This window comes from Eucyclogobius newberryi, unplaced genomic scaffold, assembly GCF_026437365.1.
Source record: "Eucyclogobius newberryi isolate DKJ021-1_F unplaced genomic scaffold, fEucNew1.0.hap1 SCAF_97, whole genome shotgun sequence".
NCBI classification, from domain to species: Eukaryota; Metazoa; Chordata; class Actinopteri; order Gobiiformes; family Gobiidae; genus Eucyclogobius; species Eucyclogobius newberryi.
The window spans coordinates 327,035-342,500 of NW_027316540.1; the positions used below are offsets into that span (position 1 = coordinate 327,035).

The 15,466-nt window shown below is 39.0% G+C and overlaps 1 protein-coding gene across 1 annotated transcript in view; it reads left to right on the forward strand.

Annotated features, from left to right (window-relative positions):
• Positions 1-652: 652 nt before the first annotated feature.
• LOC140354546 (myozenin-2-like) overlaps positions 653-15,466 on the forward strand; it is an 18,854-nt gene continuing 4,040 nt past the window's right edge. Inside the window, exons 1-4 of the mRNA XM_072439579.1 lie at positions 653-812; positions 1,812-1,901; positions 4,122-4,288; positions 8,190-8,313. Coding sequence (XP_072295680.1) covers positions 1,820-1,901; positions 4,122-4,288; positions 8,190-8,313 — 373 coding nt within the window. The 5' untranslated portion in view covers positions 653-812; positions 1,812-1,819. The remainder of the gene's footprint in view (positions 813-1,811; positions 1,902-4,121; positions 4,289-8,189; positions 8,314-15,466) is intronic.

Consider the following 15,466-nt stretch of genomic DNA (forward strand, 5'->3'; position numbering starts at 1 on the left):
GTCTGTATGAAATATGATTGACTGATGAAGTATGGTGATCAGTCTTTTACAGGAATTAGAGCAGACGTCACACTAGGGAGACTCAAAATTCTCTAAATCTAAAATGTATTATATTTTTCTTGGTCAAATAATCCTTTCTGTGTACATTAGAGGAGTTTAAAAATGACACAGAATGGAGCAAACTACCAGCTGAAGTAGTTTCAAACCCGACTTTGGACACCTTCAAATGTCAAAGGCAACGCAAAACCATAACATCGAGCACTCTCCGGTCACTCATCGGCGTAATATACAGATATACAGATTAAATGAGCAGAACCAGCAACCGTCATGGAGTTTCCTGGTGCAAAATCTGTAACTAAAATGATAAAACTAAAGAAATTGCCATTGTGAGATAGAATTCCGAACGTTTTTTGCAAAATCTGAAATCTAATTATCTTTAGTAAAATGGGTATTTCAACCACTTTCAGTTTAATTATTACACGCCCTGGCGGTTTATGCTGAATGTAGAGGAATTAACGCGGTACAAGAAGCCAAACTGAAGCTTCTGCAGTAGTGGACCAACTATATTTAGTCGCCCCGCCGCTTGTGAACTAGATACCAATGACAACACACAGAAGTGACACCCACCCGGCCAGCCACTCATTCACTGAGATCAGGACACGGCCCCCTCCCCAGACGAGAGCTCCCGGACCTGAGCTTTGAAGCGCCCACACCAGGGGCACTAGGGGTCTGATCCTGTGGCAGAACGCCCATCGACTCAAGACCCTCCAGGTACCGACTGCAAAGACCCCAACTCAGGTTCTTCAAGAGAGGTAAGACCCCAAAAATGGCAAATACACTGTGAAATTCATTCTGTTCATATATAATACAGCATGTAATGGCACTACGCTGTTTGGTTGTGTTGACATGACAATTCTACTAAGGTTATTTCTCCAGAATGACACGATAACCAATAGATTCGTCATTTCATTAACATGCATTTTATTGTACTTAGATTATAAAATACTTGTAGATATTAGAGGAGGGAGATGTATCAAAAAATAATACAAAAACAATTGTTGTTTTGGCAAAATTAGTGTAAAAAAAAAAGTGTGACAAATATATCGTCAACAAAAAATGAAAAAAATGAAAAAGATTTTAAAAATTTAAAAAAGTAGAAAAGCGATATTTCTGCACTTCTGGGGTTCATTTTTTCAGTCCATTCTCATTTTATGCAATATATACTCAACCTGAACATTTACAGACACATTTTAGCATGAAAAAAATGCATCGAGAAAGTCAATTTTGTCAATAGCGCCCACCTCCAATTCAAACGCGTTAAACTTTAAAAATGCAGCGTTTCAAGTCACAAACTGTCAATGTATGAGATAAGATGAGAATAAACTTGTATGTATAAAAGCGTAATTGCTGATGCTGCATATTCACTCAGTATATTCGTTTAATCGCTAAAAGATAACCGAAAGTCCTTGAAGCGACCTTTAAAAAAAAAACTCACTTCAGTCTTACTTCGAGCGCCAACTATTTCAACCTGTCCATCACTCCTTTGCGTCTTGTGTACTTTCAAACACATCGACTCCACGACCCCCTGACACAGCCGGATGCCATGTCTGACGTTTCACAGCCTCAAGGTTATTTAAAGGGATATGCCGCACTGCCCTTTTCACTGGCGCTAATAAATTCACCCGCGTCCCGTCTGGATCAGCGACGCGCTATTATCCCCGCGGCGTGTGTGTGTTTCGCCGGCGTGTTTGAGCAGCTCGTCTCCCGGGGGGGGGTTGAAGTTGATCGATTTCCCGTCTTCTCGTCTCCAGGGGAAGCCATGTCGCAGTTCTGTACCATGACGACCAACGAGAGGAAGTTCCACGCCGCCGCCATCTGTAGAGAGGTGCAAGGGCAGGAAGGTAGTGTATTTATAACGCCACCACATTGCGGGCCCTATGGACACGAGTCGGGATTGTCATTCTCGACATACTGCGCGGGGTAAAAGTAGTCGCGACGTGTAAATAGTAGAATATATACTGCGTACAATAAAAGGAAGCCCATACTTACATACTTACATACCGTGTACATACATAGTCAACTCAAATCACTGAGACTGCTTTTGAAAATGTAAAAAAAAACAGTCTATATTGCAAATTCCTCAAAAAATAACAGTATCCTGGAATACTTGAGATGGAAGTATCATAATAAAGTTTTGAGAAGTACTGTATCTAACGTCTGATATGAACAAAAGTACATTAAGAAAGAAGAGCGACTCTATAAGTACTGCTGTGTTTCTGTAGCATTACTATAACTCGCTACTTGATATCGCATTGAAATGTACTGCTTTTCCAGAGTTTGCCGGTGGCGTAATGGTTTAAGGCGCTGCACACCTCTGCATTAGTAATAAAGTCTTTGGGACAGAAAATAACTACTAACTAAGGACAGGGGGATGCTCTGGCTCAGTCATCCATTTGATTATATCTTTACCATGCTACTTAAGCTAATTTTTAAGCTAATCTTAAGCTAACTACTTAAGTCGCGTTCACACTTGGTTTGTCCTGTCTTGAGCCCAGTTTAGTCCTTGGTTTGCTTCTGTTTTTGTCCTGGTTTTATTCCTGGTCAGAACTAGTCCAGGTTTAGTTGTTTAAAAGTAAAAAAAAGGAAAGAAAAAGTACAGTTTTTAATGCTGACACATATCTTTTAATTTCTTGTAACATTTATTCTTCCAACATAATCTAACAAAGTCATGACGATATATACAATTATATAAAAAGTATTGAGTTACCTACAGTACATTACATGCAAGGGTGTCCAGTTACTACTTTCCATGTCCGATTATAACCGCCGTGTAAATATACGCTTGCTAAACATTTGACCACTTGCCGAACCTCTCTGGTTTTTTACGACCGGCCTATAAATACCCTAAATGAATACTTTTATGAGTAACTAATCCTTTGTCAGCGTCCTTTTGAACACGCTATTTCAGGGGGCGAGGACAACTGGATGGGCCTGAGGGTCACCGACAGCTGAGAGATATTCTGGCAAATCACGCCGTCTATCACTCACGATCCGGGGCCCGATCAGCGCGCCGTGGCAACCGCCAAACGAGCTCGCGACACCAGTGGATTTGGAGCGGGTTAATTCAGCGTTCATCAAAGCGGCGGTGGGGGGAAAAGCAAAGTCAGCGTTTTCTCACTGGGGGAAAAGCATGAGGACGTGATTTGTGCTCAATAAAGTTTGACAGGGGAATGTAAAGGGAAAACACCCGATGGTAAATGTTCTGAGGTGCATACTTTTCACGGTTTGAGCCAAGTTTAGCTCCGGGTTTAGTCCCAGGTTTGTTCCAGTGCCTGTCGTTTATTTACGCGGCGCAAAACATGAGCATATTAGATTAAGAGCGTTTCAAAACCAAAACAATAAAAGATTTAGGTCACTTTTAAGAAAAACGGTGACTAAGGGGTTTGTTTGTAGCACGAATGCGACGCTCTGTGCCGGTCTAGCTATTGACAGAAAGTGAGATCGATATTGTGCTGAATTCCTCTCCCTGCTCTTCAGTCTAATAAACTATAGAAGACCAAAAAAAATATTAATAATAAAGAGTAAAATGTAAGAAATTGTGATATTCAATGAAAGGAATGCAGTGTACGTTTGCGATAACTGCCCCTCTGTATAACTTTTTAGCTAAATTTTTTACTAAAACAAAAGGATGTTGGAGTATTATTGGTTTTCTTTTCATTTTGGATATTTTTTTACTCTGAAAACGTAAAAAAAAACATGCCTTCTCACTGTGAGCAGGCTCCACAAACCTGACTCTTCTGTTTCGGGGCCTGAAGAAGAGCCTACAAATGCTTGTCTCCATAGAAATCTAACTCCTTTGGCTATAATATTCCACAGTACGGTATAAAACTCATCTATCTCTGTAGACAATGGTCTGAAGTATGGGTTTAACTTTATATTTCCATGGAATCATACAGGTGATATGCAGAGTTTCAACCAAACCACATACACGTCCCACTACTTGCATTGGCCGCGCTCAAACAAATACTTATACGAGTAATATAGTGATACTCAAGTAGAAATAATCGATCGTTCTGAGTACTCTTTCCAAATCTTTCTTTCTTCTCTGCTGTTGCGTTTAGATGTGGAGATGGACCTGGGGAAGAAGGTGAGCGCGCCCAAAGACATCATGCTGGAGGAGCTGTCGCTGGCTTCAAACCGAGGCTCCCGACTGTTCAAGATGAGACAGCGACGGTCAGAGAAATACACCTTTGAGAGCGTCCAGAACACCACCAACATGCAGCTCAACGTAAGACGACATGCAGCACACATACTGTATACCAGGGGGTTTGGGCGTGGCACTATATTCTACTGTATTAAGGTATTAAAAGTCTGTAGTTAAGAATCAGTCAGGATTAATCATCATTTTGTATTAGGAGTTCGGAGTTTTTATAAATGAAGTAGTTACTAAGCCTGAATCATTCTTTGTTCCGTTCATTGTGAATTAAGTCTTTGCTCATGTTTTAATAAGGCATATAGTTAATAGAAAGGTTAAAATAAAGTTTTGGTTATGGACCTGTATATTTGCTGTAACCAATTATAAGCCAGTATACAGTATATTGTGTTAAACTAAATGTTACTCTTATTTTGATACATTTTGATGAAAGTTTGCACCATGTACTGTAGTAAGTGTTTTCCGAGCCTTGAGGCAAACTTAATTGTAACATTAGGTACCGTATTTTCCCCACTATAAGGCGCACTTGTCAATGAATGGTCTATTTTCAATAATTATTCATATATAAGACGCACTGGACTATACGACGCATCAAGCAAAACAAAAGGTGTACCACACAAAATCGCTTCGAGGTCAGTAAATACAACCAGAATTGATCCATATATAAGATGCACTGGATGATAAGGCGCACTGTCGTTTTTTGAGAAAATTAAAGGCCTCATAGTGCGGAAAATACGGTAAAATCACCATTTTGAGACAATATTAGGCTTCTTTGCGCTGTTTTTAAAGCCTTTTATCAATTGCAAACCACACAAAAGAGATCACTATGTTACTTTTTGTCCACTCCCTGAAACAGCATTTTATCAGAAAATGATCGCGACGTTCCAACGAGCTTTTTGTGCGTAAACCATTCAAACGACAGTTCCAATCTCCTCTTTCCATGGTTTGAAAGTACTCTTGCTGCTTTAAGGTCACATTTAAGATGCCATTCTCTTGGAGCATTATATCCACAACATTCTTTCAAAATTCTTAACGCTGTGTCGACTTTTTACCTTCATAAAGTAAAATAAATGGTTCTACTCATCCATCTTCACCCTCACCCTCAAAAGCCTTTGTACTGCGGCGCGCACTTCCTGACTGCGCATTTGAGGGAAAGATTAAGCGCTTGATGTATTTATTTGACTCAGGCACGCGAAAAGGGCCGTAGTACTCGTGTAAGCCATAAGTACTTTATTATGAATGTCCCTTTGTGGTCGCAGCTGGATGTGTGCCAAGCTAACATTTTCTCTTCCCAGCAGCGCTTATCTTAATCTGACCCAGTAACACGTAGAAAGCCAATTATGCACTCCAGCGTTTAGTTCAATCTAATCGAGATGGACTAACCGAGTTTCAGCATGAATTATCCGCACTAGTTACTGTATCCGTGAAGGTTTTACTGGCTGTGCTTCGAGGGCTGAAGGAAATGACAGGTTTTGTTCACGACATTTCCTTTTTTTTTACTATTTATTGACACAAAATGACCTATTTAAAGATTCAGGGATGAAAATTAAATAATGAGAGGAAAAAAAATATTTATACATACGTGGATGTGCAAATTTAAGTTCACTTATGCATACACACACACACATACATTTTCTCTTATGCTTGTATTAGAATAATAAATAATACAAATAAATAAAACAAATAATAAGAAAAATAAGAAAAAAAAATAAGAAAAAAAAATAAGAAAAGGAAATAAAAGGGGAGTAGGGTTGAGTCGGACATAGCGAATTCAAAATATGTAAAGGATAAGGGTTAGCATATAGTGAACTAGCATCTAATGTAAAAAAAGGGTTAAAGCATCTAATGGCAAGAAGTATGAGTCCCATTTTGTCCATTGCTTGTTGAATTTGTCCATTTTCAAGTTGAGTCTGGCGGTTATTTTTTCCACGTTCACGACATTTCCACAACATAATGTCTTAATTTCCATAAATAGAAGCCCACACACTCTCCATCTTTAAAGAAAGGGCAGCGGCTTGTGTACATTTGTCGGAGATTGATTGTTTTTGAAAGAAATAACCAAACACAAAGTACGCAAACATTGAACCTTATTATCATATGATTGGGATTGACTTTCATTCTTAAAGTCCATTCATGAACAGCTATCACTTCTTTGATGTTGGATAACGGCATCACTTTTACTTTGATTGTGGCCGAAAAATAAGTATTTTTGCTGCAACAAGAACCAAATATTTTACAAATCTTGGCGTCTAACCAGCTCAATTAGAAACTAAAAAGTTAAGACTCGTTTCCCCAAAGTTTAAATCTTTCTGTTCTGTTCACCATAACATTGTAGTCAGACTTTTAACCACAATTTGAACAAAATATACAGACATTTTTATATTTTTCTCCCATTTGCTTTTGATTTTTCTGATTACCGGTAACCAATGAGCAAAAAAGCAATCAAATTCAATACAACTCCTCACTATTACTACAACACAATACTCAACATAGTTATTACACATTACATTTCTTACATTTATTACATTTCTTCCATTTTTTGGTCTAAAACAGTGCAGCTTTACAGTCTTGTCTCTTTTCTTTGAAGTGGGCCTCTCATATCTGTGTTTATGGCTCAGGGCTGCAGAGACTCAGTTTGTTTCAAGTTGTCAACATTTCCTGAGGAAGTCCTAAAGTAAATCATCATAAACACTGTATCGCAGCGTCGCAGTGGGATGAGCGCTGGATGCCTCGGCTGCACACGGTGTCCGGACCCCAGACACAATGATCCCACTGTTAAACGCTTCACAATAATGGATTCTCTGTTTGCATGTTGTTGGTAAATGCAAATGTGACAAGATAAACGCCCACAAAGAGCTACTGTCCATGGGATTTATCAGAAAAAAATCATAGACAATTGGTAATATTTATACTTTTTTAATGTACATAAAACGGAGCATAAAAGAACTCAGAATATGACACAGAGAAAGAGCAAATTAAACAATTACCGTATTTTCTGGACTATAAGTCGCACCTTTTTTCATCGTTTTGGCCGGGGTGCGACTTATATTTATACTTATACTTATATACTCATAACAGGGGCGGGCAATTTTTTTCCTCTAAGGGCCATATTCGAATCCAGGCAAGTAGCGGAGGGCCGGCCTTAAAAAAATAAAATATCAAATAAAATATCCCTTTTCTGTCAAATAAGCTATTTGAATCTATTATTTAATTCCTTCACGTCATATTTATTAAGTGTACAAGTGCAGACAGATACCTAAGGGCAAAAAAAAAAAAAGATATATATATATATATATTTTTATATTACTTGGCATGGTGGCGGGCCGGATTATAAAGACAAGCGGGCCGTAGTTTGCCCACCCCTGACTTATACTTACACTCCATTGTAACTTATGTGTTTTTTCTTCTCTATTATGCATTTTTTGGCTGGTGCGAAAATACAGTAGCAATAAACATTCAAATAAGCTACGGCACATACTGTACAACATTAGTCCAAAGTTTGTCAAATTTCTCCAAAATGTATTCTGTCTAACAACATTTGTAAATTTTTTCATTTGTTTTGTTTCTATAATAGGGGAAAATGTATCTGTTGTGAACAATCGCTTGCGTTTACAGGAATAAAACTGAAATCTGTGTTAAGAAGGGAAACATTCTTAACTCAGATTTCAGTTTTATTCCTTTTTGCTCTAAAGGAAATGTAAACAGAACAATTGAAAACATAGATTTGATACAATAAGTAAACTATGTCATTGAGGTTTAGACTTTGTGTAGATCCAAGAAAGAGTCTCAACTTTGTGCATTGCATTAGGGGGACTAAATATGTCGAAGTGTCTTTTTGCAGTTGTTTTATCCTGTGGCACTTTCTTTAGCATTTCAGATCAATTTGCTAAATGATCCAGCGCCACATTAACATTAACAGCTCATAAAGTATCATTACTATAGTCATTTATGGCCGTTTTGTGTGTGTTTCTTTTAGAGTGCAGTCATTGCTGATATGGTGGATCATCACAGCTCAGAGATCCACTTCAGCGAGGCCAACGGCGCCGATGACGGGTCGAACGGCACGACAACGCTCCCAGACCCCGAAAGCATCGCCCCGGGTAGGTGTCCGGTCCTGGGACAGTCTGCGTGCATGGGACTGGAACGCTCTGTAGGATCTCAGTCTGGTGCAGTCGCGTTCATTTCATCATTTTAGAACAAAATCAAACTTCTCTTACCTCAGTTTTTAACAGTGTTGTAAGGATGTCAAGGGTATTTGATTAATCGATAATCGCGATTATTTAGGTCACAATACAGTCATAAGTACAAAAAATAACAATCGTGACTATTTCAGAAGCAAAATTAAGTATGTTTTGTTCGCTATATAGCTCAAAATTAGACTTAACTTTATTTTACCTTTACTTTGTCAAAATTTTTATTTATTTTGTCTTTCAGAAAGTTACATTTTGGAAACAAAGTGGAAGAACAGTAACATAGACATTGGGGATGTAAGAAAATTCAAGATTCTTTGGTCACAGTCTCAATAATCGTAAATAATCGTTAAATCGTGAGGTTTTGATCATAACTCTAAAAATGTGATATTGTGTCATCCCTGGTTGTAACACAATTGTTGTTTTGCAGATATGTACATTTTGAATATTGAGTGTATCGTCTATAATTAAATCTAATCTGAGTCTGAAACATGCATGTCCAAACTACGGCCCGGGGGCCAAATGCGGCCCCCAGACTTCCTGTTGGTCCAAACAACAACAAAATTCAATCATTTTTATGTGATAACAACCTATTATTAATGTTCCAAGTATTATTAAAGGTGTGGAGGCTCATCGAACAATGCCAAATGCAACACTTTTAAGTATTCACTTTCAAATTCAACATTGTCGGGTTGTTTGTGGCCCTCTGCTCCAAATAAGTTTCAAAATGTGGCCCTCGGTGAAAAAAGTTTGGACACCCCTGATCTAGTGTAATCCTCTAAACATGGATAAAAACTGTGCAGCGCTCTTTAATTTCATAATTTAGTCACGTTTTGTGCAAGACTTGAACCTTCACCAAAGCATTTACAGACACATTTTAGCACATTCCTGATGCTTTATTAAAATATTGTCGTTTTTGTCAATATCGCCCACCTCTGTTTAGTGCTGCACTCTTTTTGCATATTTTGCCATGTTTTGACCATTATAAAGTCAAATTTAGTTTTTCTTATGAATGTTCTGTTGTGTCCTATCATGTACCGTGTTTTTTAAGAACAGCTAGTAAAAAGTTAACTATAATCTCATTTTGCACATACGTAAAATAAACCAGGATCAAATAAAAACGTTAACCAGATCTAAACAACTGCACAATATAGGACTTTACTATTGCTTTTATTAAGTCTGAACACTATTTCTACATGTTTTTATGTTATGTTTTAATCCCCACAGAGTTTGAATACCTTTATAATGACACTATTTCACCTCTGCCAATATGCCACGCTTTGATAAAGACCCAATTGTTCCTTGTTGTTCTCACACAAGCTTTGATCATGTAGAAATAAACACTGGAATTAGTTGTCTGCAGGCTAAAGATGATTACACGCTCATGTTTACATTTTCCACACTCTTTTTTTCATCTTAGTCCCAGCTGGCAAGTCCTCCCACATTTGCACAATCGGCTTTGACCATCTTTTGTCAGTAAATAGTTTGTTTTTTTACCCACGAGAGGCACTTCCTGTTCGCTGATACCATCCACTTCCTGCCCGTATCGTTGCACTTGCCGCTCAGAAGCTCTTGACAGTGATTTAGGCCCGTCTTCTTCTCCTCTTCTTCATAAGGGATGCGGTTATTTCTGGAGGCGACTGTGCAACTGCCATCACTACTCTAGAGTGAGGTCAGACTGGTATCGAATGCAAAAAGTCTAAATATACGTTGTCAAATGTGTACGCGGGTGCGGTCAAATTATGTGTGGAAACTGCTGATGTACAAATGTTGTCTTCATGCGTTGCAGTTTTTAATAGAGTTTAAAAACCGTAGAAGGAACAGGGAAGAATTGGACTAGAAAAGTATTATTTCAACTACTCAACAAGAACGACAGATGAAAGAAAACTGTTCCTGTCTGATACTTTTACTCCTGCAGCGTAATACATCCAATACTTCTTTTATATTTCTTAATTGTGACTATGTTTCGATAAACTATGGACAGGATACAATAAATGTGAGATAGATATGTAATTTTTTTTTCTTTGTATATGTTTTTGTATGTGTTTTATGTTTGTTCTTGCTGTTGTATAAAAAAAAAAAAATAAGAAGAAAAAAATAGGAGGTTATTTGTTTCAGTTACAAAAAATAAAAAATAATAATACAGGAGAGATAGAGAAGTCTGTTTTTTTCTTTTCCTTAATTTTTTGTTGTTGTATATGTTTGTTTGTTTGTTTGTTTTATGTCTGTTCTTGTCATTTTATTTTTTAAAAAGTAGCATAAAAAATAGTAAGTGATAATATGATGAATATGATAATAATTGTTTCAGTTGCAAAAAAATAATAATAATACAAGAGCAATAGGTATTTTTTTAATATATATATATATTTTTAATATATGTGTTTTGTTGTTGTTTGTTCATGTTGTTGTAAAAAAATAGTAAGCTAATTGTTTAAGTTTATAAAATTATACAGGAGAGATAGAGAAGTATATTTTTGTCTTTCTTTTTTTTTCTTTGAATATGTTTGTTTTATGTCTGTTCTTGTTGTTTTATTTTTTAAAAAGTAGAAGATTTTTTTTTTAAGTTAATTGTTTCGGTTGCAAAAAATATGTAATAATAATCCAAGAGAGCAAGTATTTTTTAATGTATATATTTTTTGAATATGTTAGGAAGAAAAAAGAAGAAGAAAAAAAGTTAATTGTTTCAGTGGTAAATAAATTAACGTAAATAACAATAATAAAGAGATAGGTGGTACATTTCACCTCCACAGAAATGAAACGTTACAAAGTGCACCTTTAATTACACAAATCCATTCACCCGACCAGTAACTTCTATTTACTTCTGAATGCTGGTACGTTCTAAAATAAACATTCACAAGATAAATACCTTCTTATTTATCTACACAATATAAAACATTTAGGTTTTGCCGCAGATTCTTCCCGTCCACTTCCTTGTTTGGTCTGCGGCGCTTCCTCTCGTTCGGGCAGAGCATAAACTCAGGAAGAGAAGGAGAAGGGAATTGTTCATTGTGTGATTTTGGGACACGACTCTGTGCTCCGGGGTCTTATGTAACGCTGTGGGGCTTGTGAGGACCCCCACGGAGCAGCGCCGCGTTTGAGGGATAGTACTTTGGATCGGCCTCGCCCACACACACACACACACACACACACACACACACACATACACACATACACACATACACACACACACACACACACACACACACACATACAAACATACAAACACACACACACACACACACACACATACAAACACACACACACACACACAAATATACACACATACAAACACACACATATACACACATACAAACACACACATACACACACACACACACACACACATATACACATATACAAACACACACATATACACACATACAAACACACACACACACACACACACACACATATACACATATACAAACACACACATATACACACATACAAACACACACACACACACACACACACACATATACACACACACACACACATACACACGCACACACACACACACACACACACACATATACACACAAATCAAATCAAATCAAATCAATTTATTTTTGTAAGGCCCAAAATCACAACAACAGTTGCCTCTGAGGGCCACAGGGAGAAATGAATCAACAATGTCTGTGGTGGCGATGAAGTCAGACAATGTCTGTGGTGGCGATGAAGTCAGACAATGTCTGTGGTGGCGAGGGACGATGTCCCAGGGTCCTCTGTCCTTAGACTCTCCTTCTCGGCCAGGAAAAACTACAAAAAAAACCTCTTTGGGAAAAAAGCGTAGAAACCTGGAGGAGTTCCAGTGAAGGAGAGATCCGACTCTCACAGACGGACAGACGGACACGAGGAGACTGGAGCGGGACCCACTCTTCAGGCAGATGAGGGACCGTCGGAGGCGAACTGGACCCACTCCTCAGGCAGATGAGGGACCGTGGGAGGCGAGCTGGACCCACTCTTCAGGTAGATGAGGCACCGTCGGAGTCGAGCTGGACCCACTCCTCAGGCAGATGAGGGACCGTGGGAGGCGAGCTGGACCCACTCTTCAGGTAGATGAGGCACCGTCGGAGTCGAGCTGGACCCACTCCTCAGGCAGATGAGGGACCGTGGGAGGCGAGCTGGACCCACTCTTCAGGCAGATGAGGCACCGTCGGAGGCGAGCTGGACCCACTCTTCAGGCAGATGAGGGACCGACTGAGGCGAACTGGAGCCACTCTTCAGGCAGATGAGGGACCGTCCACATGGGGCAGGGACCACTTCACCAGGAGAGGGACATCTGGGTCCACAGGTCCTCAGGAGTGAGAGAAAGAAAAAGAAGGCGGTGAACAGTTTGCAAGTGGAATTAAAAAATAAATATTGTTTGATAGCATAAGTAGTCAGAAGAAGAGGATAGTGCTCAAGCTGTCATACTTCCCCCAGCACAGTTACTCCTAGGGCAGCGTAGCTGAAGCTGTGGGTTTATCTTTCTGTTCCTAACTACTCTGACCATAAGCGATTTCGAAGAGGAACGTTTTAAGCCTGGACTTAAATGAAGAGACTGTGTCAGCATATTTAACATGGGTCGGGAGCTGATTCCATAACACAGGAGCTTGGTAGCTAAACGCTCTACCTCCTACAGTACTTTTAGAGACTCTTGGCACCACCAGAAGGCCGGCATTCTGAGAGCGAAGAGCTCTGTTTGGATGATATGGTTCTATAGCATCTTTGAGGTAGGATGGGGCCATGTCATTTATGGCTTTGTAGGTCAAGAGTAGAATTTTGAATTTGATTCTGGACTCGACGGGGAGCCAGTGAAGAGACTTCAGCACTGGCGTAATGTGCTCTCTTCTTTTTGTTCCTGTTAGTAATCTTGCTGCTGCATTTTGAACCAGTTGAAAGCTTTTTATGGAGCTTTTAGGACACGCTGCAAGCAGGGAGTTACAGTAGTCTAATCTAGTCGTTACAAATGCATGGATAAGTTTTTCGGCATCACTTTTAGGCAGGATTCTTCTGATTTTGGCGATGTTGCGCAAATGGAAATAGGCTGTTTTACAAGCTTGATTTATATGAGCTTTAAATGAGAGCTCCTGGTCAAATAAGACTCCAAGGTTTCTTACAGTAGAACTGGAGGCTACACTGACATTGTCCAGTGTGACTATCTGCTCAGATAGAGCGTCTCGTAGATGCTTAGGGCCAAGCACAATGACCTCGGTTTTTTCAGGGTTAAGAAGCAGGTAGTTTAGTGTCATCCAGGTTTTTATCTCCTTCACACAAGTACTAAGTCTGTCTACTTGATCGCTCTGATCAGGTTTCATTGATAAATACAGCTGAGTGTCGTCTGCATAGCAGTGGAAGTTAATGTCATGCTTTCTGATAATGTTGCCTAATGGTAGCATATAAAGAGTAAACAGAATTGGACCGAGTACCGAACCCTGTGGCACACCGTGAATTACTTTAGAGCTTGGTGAGGAGCTCTGGTTTACATTAACAAATTGGAACCTATCAGATAGATAGGATTTAAACCAGCTGAGGGCTGTTCCTCCAACACCTACATCACATTCTAACCTCTGCAGTAGAATGTTGTGGTCAATGGTGTCAAACGCTGCGCTGAGGTCCAACAGAACCAGGATTGAGACCAGTCCATCGTCAGCGGCTTATAACAAATCATTTGTGACTTTAACTAGTGCAGTTTCAGTGCTGTGGTGGGCTCTGAACACTGACTGGAAAACTTCAAATAAGTTATTGTCCTGCAGGTGGCGACAAAGCTGTTTTACTACAACTTTTTCAAGGATTTTAGAGACGAAGGGAAGATTTGAAATAGGTCTGTAGTTTACCAATAGGTCGGGATCTAGATTAGGCTTTTTCAGAAGAGGTTTAATGACTGCATGTTTGAAGGACTGTGGAACATAGCCACTTTCGAGTGAAGTATTTATTATATTAAGAATAGGGTCTATAATTAGGGGAAGAATGTCTTTGAGGAGTCTGCTTGGAATGGGGTCTAGGACACAAGTTGAGCTTTTAGAGGACATAATGGCTGAAGTTATCTCTGCTTGATCAACAGCTGTGAACCTTTCTAGGTTTACAGGTGGATTTATATGGGACGTTAGATTTACAGCTTGGGCTAGTTCAGGGCTAATAGCGGGGGTAATTTCATCTAATTTATCTCTGATTGTTTTTATTTTATTATTAAAAAATAGGAGGAAATCATCAGAGCTAAGTGTAGCTGGGATTGAGGGCTCTACTGCACTGTGACAGTTTGTTAGCCTAGCTACAGTGCTGAAAAGGAATTTAGTGTTACTTTTGTTGACTTCTATTAGATTTGAATAATATCTGGTTTGGGCCTTACGCAGAGCCTGCTTATAGGACAGCAGGCAACTTTTCCATGCTTTTAGGGATTCTTCGGTGTGAGAGCGACGAAATAATCCCTCTAACTTTCTAACTCTTTGTTTATGTGAACGCAGTTCTTGATTGTACCATGGGGAGGCGCGCTTTGGCCTAATGACCTTCTGTTTTAACGGCGCGACAACGTCAAGAGCAGACTTCAGAGAATTCATGGTCAAGTCGACACATTGATCACTTAAACTGGGACTAAAGCTGTTCTCAGCAGGATCACATGACATGTCACTGAATATTGGCTCTATTATTTCTTTGAATTTTGAGATAGATTTTTCAGATATTGTCCTTTTCATTATAACTTTATTTTGTGGGACTGGATGATCTTTAAGAATAAACTGAAAGGTAATTAGGAAATGATCTGACAATATAGGGTTTTGAGGGAGGACAATGAGGTCACTAATCTCTGTTCCATACGTTAGGACAAGATCCAGAGTGTTCTTGTGAGTGTGAGTCGGTTTATTTACATTCTGAGTGAAACCAATGCTGTCTAACAAGGCGCTGAAGGCATTACTGAGAGCGTCATCACTCATGTTCACGTGGATATTAAAGTCTCCAACTATAACTATTTTATCCCAGGCTAACACTAAGTTTGATATAAAGTCAGAAAACTCTGTTAAAAACTCTGAGTAGGGACCAGGAGGTCGGTAGATAACTATGAACAAAACTCCTTTTTGGTTTTTCA